This window comes from Monodon monoceros, unplaced genomic scaffold (assembly GCF_005190385.1).
Source record: "Monodon monoceros isolate NGI ecotype Baffin Bay Population unplaced genomic scaffold, NGI_Narwhal_1 Super_Scaffold_3, whole genome shotgun sequence".
Taxonomy (NCBI): Eukaryota; Metazoa; Chordata; class Mammalia; order Artiodactyla; family Monodontidae; genus Monodon; species Monodon monoceros.
Window position 1 is genome coordinate 37545349 of NW_021703780.1, and position 18147 is coordinate 37563495.

The window sequence follows — 18147 nt, forward strand, 5'->3', positions numbered from 1 at the left end:
GTGTGTGTGTGTGTGTGTGTGTGTGTGTGTGTGTGTGTGTGTGTGTGTTGGGAAGCCAGAGTCTGCAATCCTAGGCAGCCCTTGGTTTTGCTTCTTCTGTGGGACTGTGGAAAAGAAGGAGATGGGGACAGCTGGCAGGTAGCTGAGCACCCAAGAAGGGGCTCAGGGGACCCAATAGCTAATAATGCTGATAAAATGCAGTAATGGTGATAGTTTCTGTCTATCAATGTCTGGGCATTTTACATGTTATCACTACTTCTGACAACAATCCTAAGAGGTAGGGTAACCATTGTTATTCCCATTTTATGGATGAGGAAAGTGAGGTTCAGAGAGGCTAGTCACCTGTTCAAGGACAATAAGTGGTAGAGCCAGGGTTCTAATCCAGGTCAGCCTGATTCTGAAACCCAGGCTTATTCCCCTAAACTACCCAGGCTTGCATGCCCCTTAGGTTAATTAGGAGCCACAGGTGAGAACATAGAGGGTCATAAGGAGAAAAGGAGGAGACAGCGACAGTGTGAGCACAAGTCCAATTCTGGGGTAACCTGGGAACTCAGCTTCCTATGGGGCTGGATCCAGCTCAGATTAGAGGGCCTGGGAGGGATGAGGAGAAACAGCATTTTCTGACCTTCCTGGGAAGGCAGTATAACTATTGTATCCATTAGCTATCAGCATTTACCATATTAGAAGTTAAAATTGAGGGACTTCCCTGGCAGTCCAGTGGTTAAGACTCCGTGCTTCCACTGTAGGGGCGCAGGTTCAATCCCTGGTTGGGGAATTGAGATCCCATATGCGGCAGCACGGTGCAAAAAAAAAAAAAAAAAAAAAAAGAAATTTAAATTATGTATTAATTCATTTAAAAATAACAATAGTTTAACCCATTATAGGTTAACAGAAGTAACATCTTTTTTGAAAAATAACTATATTTTCCAAAATAAAATTCATTTATTGAGAAGACTGCTTTGCTTTATATTTTAAAAAATCACTTTAACGTCTGGCTTAACAGAAGAGCTGGATTTTCATATCAGCTTCTGCAGTCAATCTGTTATGATATCACTGTTGGATAACTTCTAGAAAACTCCATGTCTTATCAGCATTATTATGAAAATAGTTTTGGCCTCGTGGACTCCCTTGGGGGTTCCTGGTCCATACTTTGAGAACTACTTGTATGTATGGAGGTATAAATTGTTAGCCAATATTAATTGAGCGATTATTCTGAGACACACACTGTGCTAAGTGGTATATAGCATCAGTTTATTTATCTGATGTATTATAATATGTAATGTAATCCGTAGAATGATGTATTATAATATCTGATGTATATGGTTCTCATTTTACAGAGAGGTTAAGGGACCTGCCCAAGGTCACACAGCCACTGAGTAGAAGAGATGTGAGCCCAGGCAGTCTGGTCCTAGAGCCAGGGTCTTTAATGACTAGGCTGTAGTGCCCCAAACTCTGCTTTCAGGGCCTTCCAGTTGGAGAATAAGACACAGAATTGTTAGGACAGGAAAGTATTAGGGCAGTATAACAATGACCAAATCATCTCAAACACAATTGCTCAATCTGGTTTCTCTACTTGTCTGTTTACCTCAGTGGGTCTGGAGGAACTTGACCGCAGGACCAAACCTCCCCCTCCTATACACCCAGTAGAGGGCGTGGCGTGCAGCAGGTGATCACAGGGGTTCTTTTGTGAATCTGTGACTGAATGAATAGGAAGCACAAACCAAATGTCTAGAAGCAGGTGATGATGCAAACTCCTACGCCTATATGTGCTGGCGGGCGACCTCAACGCTGTTAGAGTCCCAGCAAGGCAGGGAATGCAGCTGATGCGTAGACTAGAGCTTCTGTTCAAGCTTCCTGAGCCTCAGTTTCCCCACATGTATGCTGGGGCTGATTGGGTGGCTGTGAGGATTAAAGGAGATTGTGAAGGTGACTGTGCCTAGCAGGGGCCGGGCTCCTAGTGGGTGTCTGGGAAAGGTTGAATCTGAATTCCCTGAAGCCTAGATTCAGTTTGCCCCCATGCTTATAACTCAGTTGGTGACTTCCTCCCTAGTTTATAATTAAATAAAGTAATGCAAGTGAAATTGCTTTGGAAATTCTAAAGCTCTAGACAATGCTGGGTGCTGTTATTGGTCTACTTTTCCAGGATTGGTAAACAGTCTGGGTTTAATACCCCTTAGGCTCTGCCTCCTCCTCCCCCACTCCTCCCTTCCCCGCCTTCATCCAGGGATGACAGCAGTTTCTTTGATTTAAGCTGTTTCAGAGCAAGTGGGGGTTGGGGGGGGCTCCCTCCCTTCCTCTTGATATTGTCAGCTCCTTTTCTTTTGGGGCATCTTTGGCTGAGTTCTGTCTTTCCCTAGAATACTTGCAAGGAAAAGAGACTAATTCCCAGCATCTGGCTGAATTAAAATAATTACATCTGAACGGCTTTGCTTCTGTCGTTCCAGCATTCAGTAGGAGGATCAAAGGAAGAGGGTGGAGTCTGAGAGATGGTTTTTCACCAGAGCAGGGCTTCCTGCTCAAATGGATATATTCTGCCAAAGCAGACAAACCCTCCCTTCATCCATGGGGATGGTGTGGGCGGGCAGGGACCAGCAAAAGATTAGAGTAGACTCCAGCGGGTCACCAGCATGCTTTGATGGGTTATAGAAAAGCCCTTCTCATCTGGAATTTAAATACCAAGAAAGTTCCAACAATCCGAATTTGATCCAAAATATTATTCAGTGATACTTGATATTGACGATGACGAGTTAATCTCCTGAAGGGGCTCTGAATGACCCAAGAGTTCATTATGCTCATCAGTAAAACAATGATTTTTCCGTGTAATACTGAGCAGTATTTGCATAGTCCTCACAGTTGACCAAGACTCTCATGTTAACAGTCTATTTGATTGTCACCATGGGGCTCAGGGCTGGGTGGGTGTGAGTAACCCAGTGCACAGATGCAGATGAAGTGACCTGCCTAAGATTGCAGGATTCTAGCCCAAGCCTTGGTTCAGGGAGTGTTTCCCTCACCCAGGGAAGTCCCGAGTCTTCATGGTACATGGAACAGCTGTGGGCTGTGGTCTTTGTCAGGCCAGTAGCCTTTAGCAGGCATGGTGAGTGGCTGGGCTTCTGGAGAGAGGCAGTGGGGTGTTGCGGGTGCAGGGAGCAGATAGCTCCTTGCCTTCCCCTCCCCAGACCCTTAGCTACCCTTAGGGCTGCCAGCCACCCAGACCAGCCTTGCTCTAGAGCCAGGAGATCCTGGCCGGATGCACATTCTAACTGCCTCCCAGTCAGGTCCCTGTACACACTGGCAAAAGTGTGGCTCACCTCTCACAAGCCAAGGGAGTCAAAGCTTCACACTGCAGCTGCCCCTCCCCCGCCCCTTTTAGGTATCACCAGCCTGCTCGTGTATTCATTCATTTCATTTCATCAGATATGCTTTGGCTCAGTTCATGCCCTCCCAGAGTTTCCAATTTAGTATGAGAGAGAGAGACAGAAATTGCCAACCAGCAATCACAGCACAGCAGTGGTCCTCAACCCAGCCTCTTTTTTTTTTTAATACATTTACTTACTTACTTACTTACTTATTTATTTATTTATGGCTGTATTGGGTCTTCGTTTCTGTGCAAGGGCTTTCTCCAGTTGCGGCGAGCGGGGGCCACTCTTCATCGCGATGCGCAGGCCTCTCACTGTCGCGGCCTTTCCCATTGCGGAGCACAGGCTCCAGACACGCAGGCTCAGTAGTTGTGGCTCACAGGCCTAGCCGCTCCGCGGCACGTGGGATCTTCCCGGACCGGGGCACGAACCCGTGTCCCCTGCATTGGCAGGAGGATTCTTAACCACTGCACCACCAGGGAAGCCCCCCGCCTCTTTTTTATAACAAATATTTTATAGCACTCTTTAGTATCTTGAAGGAAAATTCATGGATATACTATACACTATTCCAAAATACATACAGGTGAGGCAGTGAGCCCTTGCAGCTACCTGGGGGGAGATGGATCCAGGCAAAGAGGTTAGCTCTTGCAAAGGCCCAGGAGCAGGAAAAGAGTGATGAGTGACATCAGAGAGGCAAGGGTGTGGGTGAGTGTGGAGGCCAGGTTGTGTGGGACCTTGTGGCCGGGGAGCTTAGCTTTGAATCCTGTTAAAGTCAGAACTCTCATTGTTCTAAAGACAAACTTCAGAGAGAGCCCAGTGTCTTTATATGGGAGGCTCAGGAAGAGTCCTGGGACGGAGGGAGAAAGGTAGGAAGAAAGAGGTAAGGTGAAGTGGGGGGTAGTGGTGAAGGTTTTCTGAGTGTCAGAATATGCAGGTTGATGTTTGGGAAAAATGTGTGTGTGGCCAGCACAAGTGTAAGCGTCCTTCATGATAAATGATCAGGATTCAGACATCACCTTTTAAAAAAGTTAATTTGTAATGTTTTGGTCTTAGAAATTATCTTTCTGGTTAAAAAAAAAACAGAATGAAAGAAAACAAAACAAAAACACTTTTCCTGATGCTAGAAAAATAACATGTTTCTAACAGACAGTTGGAAAATACAAAGAATAGAAACATCAACATCAAGAGATAATCACTGTTGATGTGATTTGATGCATTTCCTCCAAGGCTTTTTTTCTGGGCGTACAAATATATAGTTTTTTCTTATAATTAGTAGAATATGGTAACCAGATTTATTTTCCCATGTCACTAGATATTCTTGGAAGACATTTTTAATAGCTGTATATCATTTTTCTGTTTATGGATGGGCCATAATTTATTAAAGCTATTCTCTTAAAGGAAACAGTATACTTATTACTGCAGTGAACATCCTCATAGCTGAATTGTTCCATTTTTCTTTGAACTTTAGTTGATGGATTTTGGTTAGTATGCCAGACACACAGGCTCAATGAGCAGGAGGAAAAATGGTCAATCTGGAGTATTCAGCCTCTGAATGACCAAATCAACAGTTACACAACTGATTGGATTGCTTGAGAAGTCAGTCATTAAGACAGGAGAGAAAAACCAGCTTGACCTCAAGGTGGTTATTCCCGTCAATGTGTAGCGACAGGCCTAGCCTCCTAGACCAACTTTAATACTCACCATCTGCATTAGAATAAACTCTAGCCTATGGAGTCTTTGCTTCTATCCCTGAATGCCTACACCCCAGGCAGGCCGGGGCTCTGGGCCCCTCTATGAATGCAGAAGCCCTTCTGAAGGTCACTGGTCACGGAATCACCCCCAGCTCTGAGTTGTGTTTCTCCCTACGGGAATGCTAAATTTCAGAGTTGTGGCTAATGATTCTTTATTTTTATTTTTTACTTTAATTTTTATTTTATATTGGGGTATAGTTGATTTACAATATTGTGTTAGTTTCAGGTGTACGACAAAGTGATTCAGTGATACATATATATATATCGATTCTTTTTTCGGATCCTTTTCCCATATAGGTTTTTTTCTTTTTAATCAATGTCTTCTATTTTCAGACTAAAAAAGGCAATGTACTAATTCCAGGAAATTTGGACAATGCAGCAAATATTAAAGAGAAGACAGTAAATGTCACCATGGTTCCACCATCTATTTAAAAGTGCTTCTTAGGGTACAGCATGTGAGCAGTAGGGCAAAGTGGTTAGAACTTGGGCTCTGGATCCAGACCAAATGCCATTGCTTACGAGCTCTGTGACCCTGGGCAGGTTACTTGACCTCTCTGTGCCTCAGTTTCTTCATCTGTAAAATGGCTTTATTCAGATTTTTGATATTTTATGTATCATGGATTTTTGCATTGATTTTGATTTTTTAAAATATCGCATTAGGGACTTCCCTGGCAGTCCAGTGTTTGAGACTTCACCTTCCAATGCGGGGGGTGCGAGTTTGATCCCTGGTGGGGGAGCTAAGATCCCACATGGCTCGCAGCCAAAACACCAAAACATAAAACAGAAGCAATATTGTAACATTCAATAAAGACTTTAAAAATGGTCCACATCAAAAAAATCTTTAAAAAAAAATCTCATTAAAATCTTTGATTATTGAGATTTTTGGAGTCCCTTAAATTTTACACTTGCCTTATCCTTGCTCTGATCCTGGGGGCTGCCAGCAAGACCCAAGCCAGAGCAGCCTTCCATTCTCCACCCCCAACCCCCGGGGGTGTTGCTACCCTCTCCCAGCCTTCAGCCCACTTGCTGACCACCTGGGTCAGGGAGGCCTAACATGCTAGAGTGGGCCAGGCCACCATCCCAGAGAGAAAGGCTGTTTGCTGTGGTCTCCCAAGCAGCCTGATTAACATGCGGAAAGATGCAAATTGAGGCAATCCTGCTGTTTTAGAAGAACTTAATATGTTTTTTTAAAAGATAGGGTGAAAAGGCAGAAATTGCAGAAAATTATATATTGCGGGAGCTGTTTTATCATCTCTGCAGTTGATTCCAGAGATGCTTCTGGTTTGGGACAGGCATATCATGTGTTCAGAGAGCCCCACTGCCAGGCTGAGAATGTCAAACAGCAGGACCTCTGACCCTCAGCCAGAATTTGCTGCTCCCTGATCCTGCTGGCCCAGTGCATTTTATTGCCGCTTCCCTAGCCTCTTCCTGGGGTCACATGTATATCAAGGGTTGATTCATTCATTAACCCTTATTTAAGGGGAACAGTTGAAGCATAGTAAATAGGACTATTGACATAACCCAGAAGCACCTTCAAAAGCAAGTCCCCAAGCAGCTCCATGCTCCTTGTCTCACAGGCTCCCCATGGGCCACACACCCATTAGGGAGGAACCTTGCCTTGGTTATAGCCTAGAAAGCTCTCTGAAGTTCTGTCTTATGCCCACGGATTTGACAATGGCCCCATATAGTTTATCATAATGGACTTTTGGCGAATGTTTCTGGGTCTGGGTGGCAATAGGGAAGGCAGATCAGGTTGAAGAACAAAATAAGCTCCCAGCAATGCCTCACACATATTTGCCATGGGGGTGGGGTGGGGGAATGAGATGTGGCTCACTGGTGGATGTTTCCAGTTAGATGAATTTCAGAGTCAGTCTTTTTTTTTTTTAGCTAGCTTGCATAGAGCAGACTTTTCTAAAATGGATTTCACACTTCTCTGACTTCTCAAACTGAGGCTACAAAACATAATTCAACTTATCTTGATGATTCGGGGTCATCATTTGGAATCTCAGTTATTAATCTTTGGAGCCAGACTGTCTTGTTTCAATCCAAGCTTCTCCTCTTACTAAGATTTGTAGCTTCAGGAAAGGGTATTAACTTCTCTGTGCCTCAGTCTCCTCAGCTTTAAAATGGGAATAACGATTGTAGTTATCGTAGATAAACACGAGTTGAACATTGGCAATTCCATATGGGTCAGCCCGGGAGTAGATGGCACTTGGCGAGTGTTGGCTTCTATTCTTTTAGCTGTTCTATGCTGGGCACTGTGGACTGGTACTTAACATATATCATCTCCCTTGGTCTTCCCAACAGTCTCACAGGGGGCATTATTACTCCATTTTTCCAGAGGAGAATACCAAGACTTAGGTTAAATTGCTTGCCCCAGGCTGCTCAGCTAGTAGATGGCAGAGCTGGGGTTCCAACCAGGTGTCTGTGGCTCCTTTGTACTGTTCTCTCTGTCAGGTGCTGTGCTGGGACCATGGCCCTCCCAGTGGAGCACTAAATAGTCCTGGAAGTTAGGGTCTATTAAGTTCTGCACTAATATTTTTCTGATATTCCCCCTCCCCTCCCTGATCTTGCAGGGCCCGCAGGGGTCCTCCTAGGAAGGAAAAACAAGAGCTTTGCCTCTGGATTTTGTGGCATCTGTTTTGGTTGTTTCAGATATATGTGTGTATTTCGTAGTCAACCAGTATAGGTGTCATGTGCAGCTTGCCTGTATTCATTCAGGTGAAGGTGTCACACAGGTGACCTCCAGATGTGGGAGAGGTCACTGTGATAACCACCAAGCTATGCTGGAGGGATCCTGGATTCCCAGACTGTCCCCTGAGCGCCAGCCTTCCCCAGATGCCGCCCCTTTCCCAGTACGCTCCCTGTGGCATCAGCACCAAAACCTAAACCGCCCAGCTGAAAAGGACAGTGGTGATCATCCTGCCCAGTGCATCACTTTATAGATGAGGAAACAGGCTCAGAGGGCTTGAAGGACTGCTGGGACAAACTAGAACTCAGAGCTTTGCATTCCTTGCTGGGGCTCCTACTCAGCAAAGTCTGGTCTGTTTTCTGATGCCGCTGATGGTTCCATCCATGGGGAGGAGCCAGGGCCCACTTTATGGGCATGTGATCTGTTCAGTCACACAGGACCTGCTCTTGGTTTAATGCTCTGCTGTTACAGTCTTGAAATCTCTTAATACTCTTTGAACAAAGGACCTCACATTTTCCCTTTTTACTGGGTCCCACAAATTATATAGCCAGTGCCGGGAGGAGCCTACCAGGTCCTAGGCTTCCTCCTCTTTCTAGGCCTTGGGATGAAACTCCCCAGGGAGGCATTTAAAGTGCTCCCTCCATCCAGCATGGGATGGGATTGGAACTTTCTCCTGGGGAAAGATAGTGACTGCTGGGGATGGACTTAGAAGGCTAGAGATCTTTCTGGGAGGGTGTGAGGGAAAGCCCTGAAGTCTAACTGCCTTTGTTACCATCACTGTGTGATCTTGGACGACCTCTAAAAGCCTCAGTTTCCTCATCTGTAAACTGGGAGACTAGAGGAGTTACTTCATACTGTTATAATGAGGATTCAGTGAAATAATGTATGTAAAGAGAAGGCTTAACACAGCACCTGGCATCGAGTAAGTGCTCGGTAAGTCAGCCATTCTCTATTCCAGATCTGAAGTCCTAGATTTCTCAGGAGGCTCTCAGATTCCTGGGGCTTCTAGGCCTTGGAAGCCCTCAATCCGGCCTCCTTGTCCCTCTCAGGTGGGCGATGCTGAGGGACATGATAAAAGCCATCATTACCTGGGCGCCTCCGTGTGCTGGCCACTGTGCCCCAGCACTGCCCCTCAGGGCCTCCCTTCAGGAGACCCTCTCAGCCCAGGCTAACCCAAATCCAGCCCTGACCCGAGTCAGAAGAAATCAGCGACTCTAAAGATACAGGGAAGCGGGTCTCATGAACTATAGTGTGCTCTGTGCTGGAAGAGGCATGACTTTGAAATCATGTTGAGTTCATACATGTTGAATTTCTGCTCCACCAGTTGCCAGCTGGTGATCTTGGGCAGGTTACCTAGCTCCCCCAACCCCCAGCGTCCTCATTTGTAAAAAGCAACAAAGGATTATTCTGAGGGCTAAATATGATAAGGCTGTAAAGCACTGAGTTCGGTGACAGGCCCACACAGATGGTATCTAATACATGTTTGTTGAATGAATGAATGAGCAAGTGAATGGAGGGATGCTCTGTTTGCTGTTGTCAGATGTCCTTGAGGGAAGGCATATGAGGTGGTAGAGGTGGGAGTGGGGCAGGGACAGAGACCACACACAGTGGGCGGGGGGAGGGGAGAAATATCCAAATCATCATAACTTGTACACACATAGTACTTAGTGTGTGCAATATACTGTTCTCAGCGCTGTACTCAATTAACTCATTTCATTCTCACAAGCCTATGAGGTAGGCCTTGCCTGTACCCCCATTTTACAGATGAGGAAACTGAGCACAGAGAGGGTGAGTAACTTGCCCTAGGTCACACAGCTAGTAAGGGGATGGAACGGAAGCAGGCAGCCTGGCTCCAGAGACCATATTCTTAACCATTATATCGTACCCACTGCCCCAACCTTTGACCATGTCCTTCAAGCTGTGAGAGGTTGCATCTTCATCCCTGCCACCATTTTGGTCCTCACTGGGCTGTAGGACACTGATCTCCAGAGACCCTCTTCGCCACTGGGAGGAAGCGGGCAGCGTGAGAGCTGGGTGGCTTGCTTCCTCCCTTGCTTCCCTCAAGGGCCAGGCCAGGCCCCAGGGACTATTGACAGAGCCTTGAGCTCTGGCCAGTTGGCAGCTGATTTGTCGGGATGCAGAGCTTTCAGGTTGAAGAGACCACACGGGGATGGGCAAAGAGGAGGACACGGGGGCATCTCTGCCCAGTGCCCTGCTGGCTGCAGCGAGCTGAGGGGCTAGGAGCCATGTGAGAGGAGAGGTCAACCGATTCTCACTAGGCCTGGTACCTTCCTTATGCTCTTGGGTTGAGTGTTAGGTCTGGGTCAGCCAAAGCCGTGAACTAGTCAGGGGAGTCAGAAACCCAGGGCTCTGTTTGATAAACTGGTAGGGGTTGCTCCCTGCTCTGAGCTTTAGGCTCCTCAGCTGTAAAATGGGGGGGTCATGGTCCAGCTATAGCTACCTCAGAGTTAGATGAGCCTCTTGTGAGTCAGTGCATGTGAAAGTGATACTTAAACTTGAATGTCCTCTAGGAGCTATACAGTCATGTAAGGGAGTGAGGCGATGTGGCCAGCGAGGGCTTGGGGTTAGGGCTTGGGGTTAGGTGACCAAGCTCAGAGTGGCTTGAGTTAGTCATTGCACCTCTCTCTGAGCCACTCAGTACAATAGTGATGATACCTTGTGCATGAACCTTGACCGAGTGGGTGACGTGCCTGCACTCTGCTCCAGACTTCGCACACTTGATCTCATTCAGCCCTCACCACAGCCCTTTGAAGTGTGTACTGCAATCAGCCCCATGTTACAGAGGGGAAACTGAGGCTCTGAGAGGTTACCTCCCTTGCCTGGTCACACAGCTACAAAGTGGTAGAGCCAGGATTCAAACTGGGGCAGCCGGCTCCAGAATCCACCTGCTTCACTGCCCGGCTGCTCCACCAGACCTGCCGGGTGGGGTTGTTTGAAGATGAAATGAGACCCTCCTAAGTGTTAGCTCAGGGCTTGGCACGTGGTGCGGGGCAGTGTGAGCTGCTGTCCTTTCTAACTGGCTTGGCGCCCAGAATCCCCAGGCCCTGGGGCTGTGTCCCCGTAGGGACGGGGTCCCCCTCCAGCCTTCTGTGCCTCACACCCCTCTTCTCCCTCCTTCCCACCAGGATGTCGCCACAATGCAGTTCTGTGCCAACAAGCTGGACAAGAAAGATTTCTTTGGGAAGTCTGACCCCTTCTTGGTGTTCTATAGAAGCAACGAGGATGGAACGTGAGTTCTCCGGCAATGCTTCACCCCCACTTTTGGGGGCATGGGCTTTGGGGGGAGGGATGGACCGTGGTGACTTGCCGGGCGGGGGTGGCTTGGGCCATCTCCTCCTGCTGCTGCCCTGAGGCCCCTGCTCTAGAGAGGGCAGGGGCTCTGGGTGGAAGTCAGGGGCTCCAAGGTAGTACCCTGGCCACACAGATGGGGCTGGTGGGGGATAAGGGGCAGACTGCAAGCCCACAGTGCCATTCTGAGGGTCATTACTAAATGGCTGGCGCTGGGCATGTCAGAGATGGAGGGAGCGGGCAAAAACAGGGCTAGGGAAGGAATGAGGGGCCCCTCTGATAGTCTATTCCTTCTTCCACATGCATCAGTCCACATCTCTAAGCCTTGTCCTCGCTCACGCACAGCCTTCCTAACACCCCACTACACATATTCCCCCCACTAATTCCTACTTAGCATGGCAAATCTGGACCCCTTTCCCCCCTTGGCCCCAGGCTTCATTCAAAATCCCTCCCATCTTTGAAGCCCCCATTTCCTTCTCTTCTCTCCCTAATCTGGAAGCCACCCACAATATGATGGAAAGACAACTCATTGGGCAATGTAAGAGGTCAGTGATGTACACAGAGGGACAGATTCTAGGTTGAGGGTCTTGGGACGTAAGTCCTCTTTTCCAACCCGCTCTGTGACCCTAGACAAGTATGCCACCTCTCTGGGCCTGTTTTCTCGTCAGTAAAATGATCTGGTTAGATTAGGTGGTCCCCATGGTCTCTAAGCACCACAGCTCTGGAAGGCTGCAGCTTAGCTGGGATTCTGCAGAATGAGGAAGCGATGGGGCCAGGGAGGTTAATTAGAGAAACGCTGCTGGAGAAGGGAACTAGGAAGAAGGTTTTGAAGGAGAGGAAAAAAATGGGTCCACGGGGTTTGGGGTTTGGGGTTTGGGGGTGGGGGGAGGAGCAGGGAAGAATAACAGGCTAGAGAAACAGTGTGTGCAAAGCAAGTGTGCCCTGAACAGAGGGCAGGGAGGCCTCGCTAAGTCCCCTAGAATCTGAAATTCTGGGTGTGTGCGTGTGCGCGTGCGTGCGTGCGTGTGTGTGTGTGTTGGGGGGCAGGGCAGCAGCAGGGAGGAAGTATGTTTCAGTTGAAGGGACAACTGATCTTTAAACGAGCGTACAAAACAAGGGAAATTAGGTACGATAATTTGCATAACAAAAGGATCCTTTGTCTCACCGTAGGACTCTTAGCAGGATTTCTTTAAATAATTCTTGTTGACTTTGACTTGATTTGAGGGAGGGAAGAAAAGGTCTGAGTAATGTTCTGGGTGCCCGTGGAAATGTCCATGCAAGTCCCCTCCAGAAAGGAGGGCAGGGGCCGCCCCAGGGCTTGTCTCAGCGGCGAGGGCTGACTGGCCAGCAGGAGGGAGGGATTTGGGTTGTGGAACAGGAGATGGACATGTTGCAGAGTGTTTGCCAATGATTATTCTAGCAGAGCGGTGTGTAGGTTGGGTGGGGAGGGGGCGGGGGAGAGGGAGAGACTCGTGACTGACGTGGTGAACAGGTGGGAGGTGCTGCGCCAGGCGAGCTGTGGAAATGCAGGGGAGGAGGCAGGGAGGGGAGGACATGGGCAAAAGGGCAGGGCAAGACCTGGCTCTGCAGAACTTGGGTGGGGACTGCCCACCGCCCCCTCCCTGGCAGACGAGCTGCAGGGAACCCAGACTGTTGAAAATGGCAAAGGAGCTGGTCAGATGGGGCAGGCGATGGGGGTTTATTTGGGGGCGAGTTTCACTTGAAGCATGGGCTGGATCTTTCTGGGGTGAGGGGACACCAAGGGCAGCTGGAGAAGCCGATCCAGAGGGACCACAGGGAGTGAAATGTCAGGCCTGCCACGCCAGAAGGGAAAAGGGCAGGAAGCATCCACGGAGCACCCGTGCTCCTGGCACTGCACATACCTTGTCTTCTTCAATCAGAATCACTGGTCTGGGAGCAAGAATGTGGTGATGGAGAGCCGGGCTCGGCCAGTCGCTGCCAATCATTAACTCTGTAATTTTAGGCAAGTGTCTAACTGAATGGAACTTTATGTGATGGTGGAGATGTTCTGTATCTCACTGTCCCTTATGGCCGCCATCAGCCACGTATAGCTGCTGAGCCCTTGAAAGGGGCTAGTGTGACAGAGGAACTGAATTTTTTATTTCATTTCATTTTAGTTAATTTAAATGTAAATAGCCACGTGAGGCTAGTGGCTACCATTCTGGACAGTGGGGCCCTACCCTCTGCGTTTCAGTTTCTTGGCGTGTGTGATGGGGAGAATCATAACACCTCCCTCCCAGGGAAGCCGTGAGGATTAAATGAGTTAATTCGGGTTATTAGAACAGGGTCTGGCAGCGTTAGTTACAGTTCTTTGGGAAGCTCAGTCACTTGCCCAGGGCTGCACAGCTGGAGGTAGTGGTCCTGGGACCGGAGCCCACATCTGTCTGACCCCATTGGTTCACACCCTCACCCCACGGCCACGTCCTGAGTGTGTGTTGAAATGAATTGAGTTGAGCTGGGAGATGACTGCAGGGACCATTTCCACACTAGGGCCTTGTCCCCCACGGCAAGTACATCAGGGGATCGAGGGGCCTGTGGATTTAGTGATGGCAAAGGGGGGGGGTTGGGGGAGTTTAAAGAAAGTGGTTTCAGGCAAGAGTCTGAAGCAGAAAACAGACCACACAGGGCTCAGGAAGAAATACCTAGGGAGGAAATGAGGCTAATAGCTTAGAAGACTTGGTCAGGCAGTTTGGCTGGCAAGCGAGAGGAGCTAGAGAAGGCAGTGGTTCCAAAGAGGTGGGGAGACGGGGAGGGTCCACAGCAGGTCTGTGCGACTGTTGCAGGTGGGAGGTTAGGGCTTCTGCAGGGTGTGAACCTCCCTCCCTTCACCACCAGTTGCTGCTCCTGCCATCTCCCCCAGTCCAGGCTCCTCTTCCTGCCCGACCTACTGCCCCAGCCATGGGCAGCTGTGGCCCCTCCTTTCCCTGTCCCCATTCCTGTCCCCATCACCAGCTCTGGAGTGTGTGGGGAGGTCTCCCACATGTACCTCACACTCCAGTGGGTGGGCGAGAAGGAGCACAGAAGAGAAACGCTGAGCCATGGTGACAGGAATGACATTTTGACTTGAAAATTGCCAGAGAAGAAATGGCACAGGCTGTGTGGGTATGGGCGGTGCCCAGGCACCTTCCTGGGTGACCTTTCCAAGCCAGGAGGTAGCTGGGGTGGATGCTGGGAAATCTCATGGGGACAGCCCCTGCCCTGAGCTCCTCTCTGGCTTCTCGCTGCCCCTCCACGTGGCAGGGCAGGCTTCCATGGCGGGGCCAGTCAGGCACGGCATGGGGAGTGGGCAGGGGCGCTGGATCGGGGCCCAGCTGGGGTTAAGCCAATTCTGCACTTTTAGTTTGCAAAGCAAGCTCATGGATTCAGACTACAAGAGCTGAAAGGGTCTTAGAGATCATCTAAGCCAGGGGCTTTAATTTCACTGGCTTGAAATGCCAGTGAGAACTATGGAAACTCTCCTCTGAGAAATACATTTATTCATTAGTTCATTCTGAAAAAAATATTACATGAACACCTTACTAAGTGCCAGGTGCTATTCTGGGCACTAGAGATATACCAGTGAACAAGGAAGACAAACCCTTGCCCTTATGGAGCTTACATTTTAGTGACAGACTATGAAAGAAATAAGGAGAAAGACAGACCATGTCAAATGTCAAATGGTTACAGATGGGATGGAAAAAGCAGTATGGAAAGGGACTAGGATATCTCAGAGTCAGGGGACCAGGGGGCTATAAATTTTAGATAATGGTTCTCAGGGCAGGTGTTCATGTCAAAGAGATGACAGTTGAGTGAAACCTGAAGGAAGTGAGGAGGTGAGCCGTTAACATGGAAATTTGGGAGAGAGTCCTTTAGACAGGGGAACACATGAAACTCAGGCACCCAGTTCCACTGATGATTTCAAGGGTTCATAGACCCCTAAAGCCCGTCCCCAGATCCTTCCATGGATCTCAGATGAAGAAAGTCTAATAGTGGCCAACTCCCTGGGTTTACAGGTGAGGAAATAGAGGCCGAGAGGGGGACAGCCTTGCTCAAGGTCACACAGAGAACAGGGGCCAGAACCACATCTTCTGACACTCCTACCTGGTGCAGGAATCCTTTCTGTAGTGTTATCAAGAAATGGCTGTCTAGGAATAAAGACGCAGATGTAGAGAATGGACTTGAGGACACGGGGAGGGGGAAGGGTAAGCTGGGAAGAAGTGAGAGAGTGGCATGGACATATATACACTACCAAATGTAAAATAGATAGCTAGTGGGAAGCAGCCGCATAGCACAGGGAGATCAGCTGGTTGCTTTGTGACCACCTAGAGGGGTGGGATAGGGAGGGTGGGAGGGAGATGCGAGAGGGAGGAGATATGGGGATATATGTATATGTATAGCTGATTCACTTTGTTATACAGCAGAAACTAACACACCATTGTAAAGCAATTATACTCCAATAAAAATGTTAAAAAAATAAAATAAACTGAAGTTTATGCAAAGATTTTAAAAAAAAGAATGGCTGTCTAGCTTCTACCTGGATGCTGCTAGTGACAGGCAGCTCATCACCTCACGAAGCCATTGTTTCTACTGTCTGGCAACTGCAGAGATTAACAAGCCAGCCCCTCTGGTGATCTGAATTCTGCCTCCCTTGGAGTCAGGACTGACAGACTTCCCTCTCTTCTTTGCCAGGTTCACCATCTGCCACAAGACTGAGGTCATGAAGAACACCCTAAACCCAGTCTGGCAAACTTTCTCCATTCCTGTGAGAGCCCTCTGCAACGGGGACTATGATCGGTGAGATGAGAAAATGTCCCCTGTCCGCAAGCACAGGTGTGGGGGGCACGGTCACGTTGATGAGGGCCATCCCATCAGTACAAGCGAGCAGAGCCTCCTGGAGCTGCGTGCTGGTGGCCCTGCACAGGGTGGAACTGGGGATCCCTCTGGCTCCCTGCCCTTCCCTCACCACACCCTGCCTTTTTTCCTCCCAGTCTGACTTTCCCATTGGTGGAAGCCCTCCCAGGTTGGGGGGATGGGAGGTACCAAGGATTTCAGAGAAGCCCTGGTGTGTGCTGGGCGCCCTGCCCGGAGCTCAGTAGCTGGTCTTTTCACTGTGCCCAGTGAGGGGCAGGTGGGGGCCAGATGGCGGCTCTAGATGCACGTAGAGGTGACTTGGTCCCCAGCAGCCCCAACTCCTGGCTGAGAGACTCTGGGGAGTCAGGATCCCAGGATATGCACTGCCAGATGAGTTGCCATAAATGGGGGTGAGGGATGCAGTGCAAACAGCTCATGGAATTTTTTGACGCTACAAAGCCTACTCATAATACACCTCATCATTGTTTGAGTGTAGATTGTTGAGTATAGATACAGATACCTAGTTTCCAATCCTGACTCTGTGACGAAAAAAGCACTCTCAACCTGGGCAAACTTTGACCTGTCTGAGCCTCAGTTTCCTTATCTGTAAACTGGGTACCTAAACATCCACCTACCTTGTAGGGCTGCTTTGAAGCTCACAACCTACATGTAAGGCTCTGGTATACATAAAATACCGTTCAGCATTTCATCCACAAACGTTTATTGATGCCCTACCATGTGACAGGCACTGCACTAGGTGCTGGGAAGTCAGGAGGAAACAAAACACACAGTCTTCACCCTTCACCCAACCTCTTGGAGTTTACATGCTAGTGGGGGAGGCAGACATTAATCCAATAATTGCACAAAGAAACATATAATTACAAATTGTGGCAAGTGCAGGGGGGAGAGGGGACACGTAGGATGGGAGCTGTAACACGGTATTGGTCTGTGTTAAGTCACAAGAACCCAGCCTGGTTTCCTGGTGGTTGCTATAGCAGGTGGGCGAGCTGGCAGGGGCTTCTCGGGCAGGGCTGTCCAGGCAGCCCTGAGGAAGCTGGGCCTCTGCTGGCCACTCTGACAGGAGCCCTAGGGTGTCAGAACAGATACCTCAGGGCATCCTGGCTGGTGGCATTGGCATGGGCTCCCTGGCACTCTGTTCACAGTGGCTACTGACAGGGTATGTGCGGTGGGGTGAGGGGACAGGAATGAGCAGACAGATGGCCTCCAGGCACCCCTGTCTCTCTCCCTATTAGGCTGCTGATCCAGGAGATGAAGTGGCTTCTTTTCCTGCCTCGGCTGGGACAGAAAAGCCACAGTCTGTTCCATAGGTGGTCATTGAGCACCTACGATGTGCTCAGCACTGCGCCTCCAGCTGTGTGGCATTCAAGGGAATGTAGCCGCATTTCTGTCTTCAGGGGGCTTACAGGGAGCTCAGATGTGCACACGTATATTTTAGACAGTTAAATAGTTGTGCAAAATGAGACTGGAAACAAAAATAGGCATTTCAGCCAAACAAACCCCTGTTCCATGTCTAGCCAGGTCCTGGGGCTTCTGGAGTGGTGGGGAATGGGAGGGGTTGAAGCAATAGGGTCTAAAGGAGGCTCAGGGCAGGGTGGAAGGTTGCGGGGGCAGCGTCAGTTCCTGGGGACAAGGGATGTAGGAAAAATGGTTGGGATAGAGAGGAAGGGAGCGGAAATTCAAAGTTGGGGGATGGGAGAACATGGCAGCTCCATTCTCATAGGGGTGGAAGGAATTGGGATTTCCGACCGCACTGCCTAGAGGTTTCGGGGTTTGTCCAGCTGACCCCCCACGACCCGCATCCCAGGGAAGGCCTCCTAGGGCCTCAGAATCCAGCCTTGTAAGGAGGTCAGCCCAGCTCAGAGGCCTGGGCTCTCCGATCAGCCATCGGAGGAGGTGCGGGTGTGGGGGGAAGGTGCAGGCTTTGCGGAAAGCCCAGGTGGGCTCCCATCCCCCTCCCAGGCTGAGCCCTGGACTGGTTTCCCTCCAGGATGGCTGGGCAGCTTGGGCCCTCCTCCAAAGCCAGGGACAGATTAACTGTGATGCGACTGACAGTGGTGCTAATGGAGGTGGCAGGTGTGTCACACTGGCCTGGTAAGCGAGCAGACCTGCCCCCTGCTGAGCCCTAGGGCCACCCACATACACAACAGCCACTCAGGAGGTGCAGGCA

At 49.4% G+C, this 18147-nt stretch overlaps 1 protein-coding gene across 3 annotated transcripts in view; it reads left to right on the forward strand.

Annotated features, from left to right (window-relative positions):
• CPNE5 (copine 5) overlaps positions 1 to 18147 on the forward strand; it is a 90775-nt gene that overhangs the window by 47377 nt on the left and 25251 nt on the right. For all 3 annotated transcript variants that reach the window (XM_029244005.1, XM_029244004.1, XM_029244002.1), the window contains 2 exons: positions 10946 to 11049; positions 15798 to 15902. In XM_029244005.1, the coding sequence (XP_029099838.1) occupies positions 10946 to 11049; positions 15798 to 15902 (209 nt within the window). The remainder of the gene's footprint in view (positions 1 to 10945; positions 11050 to 15797; positions 15903 to 18147) is intronic.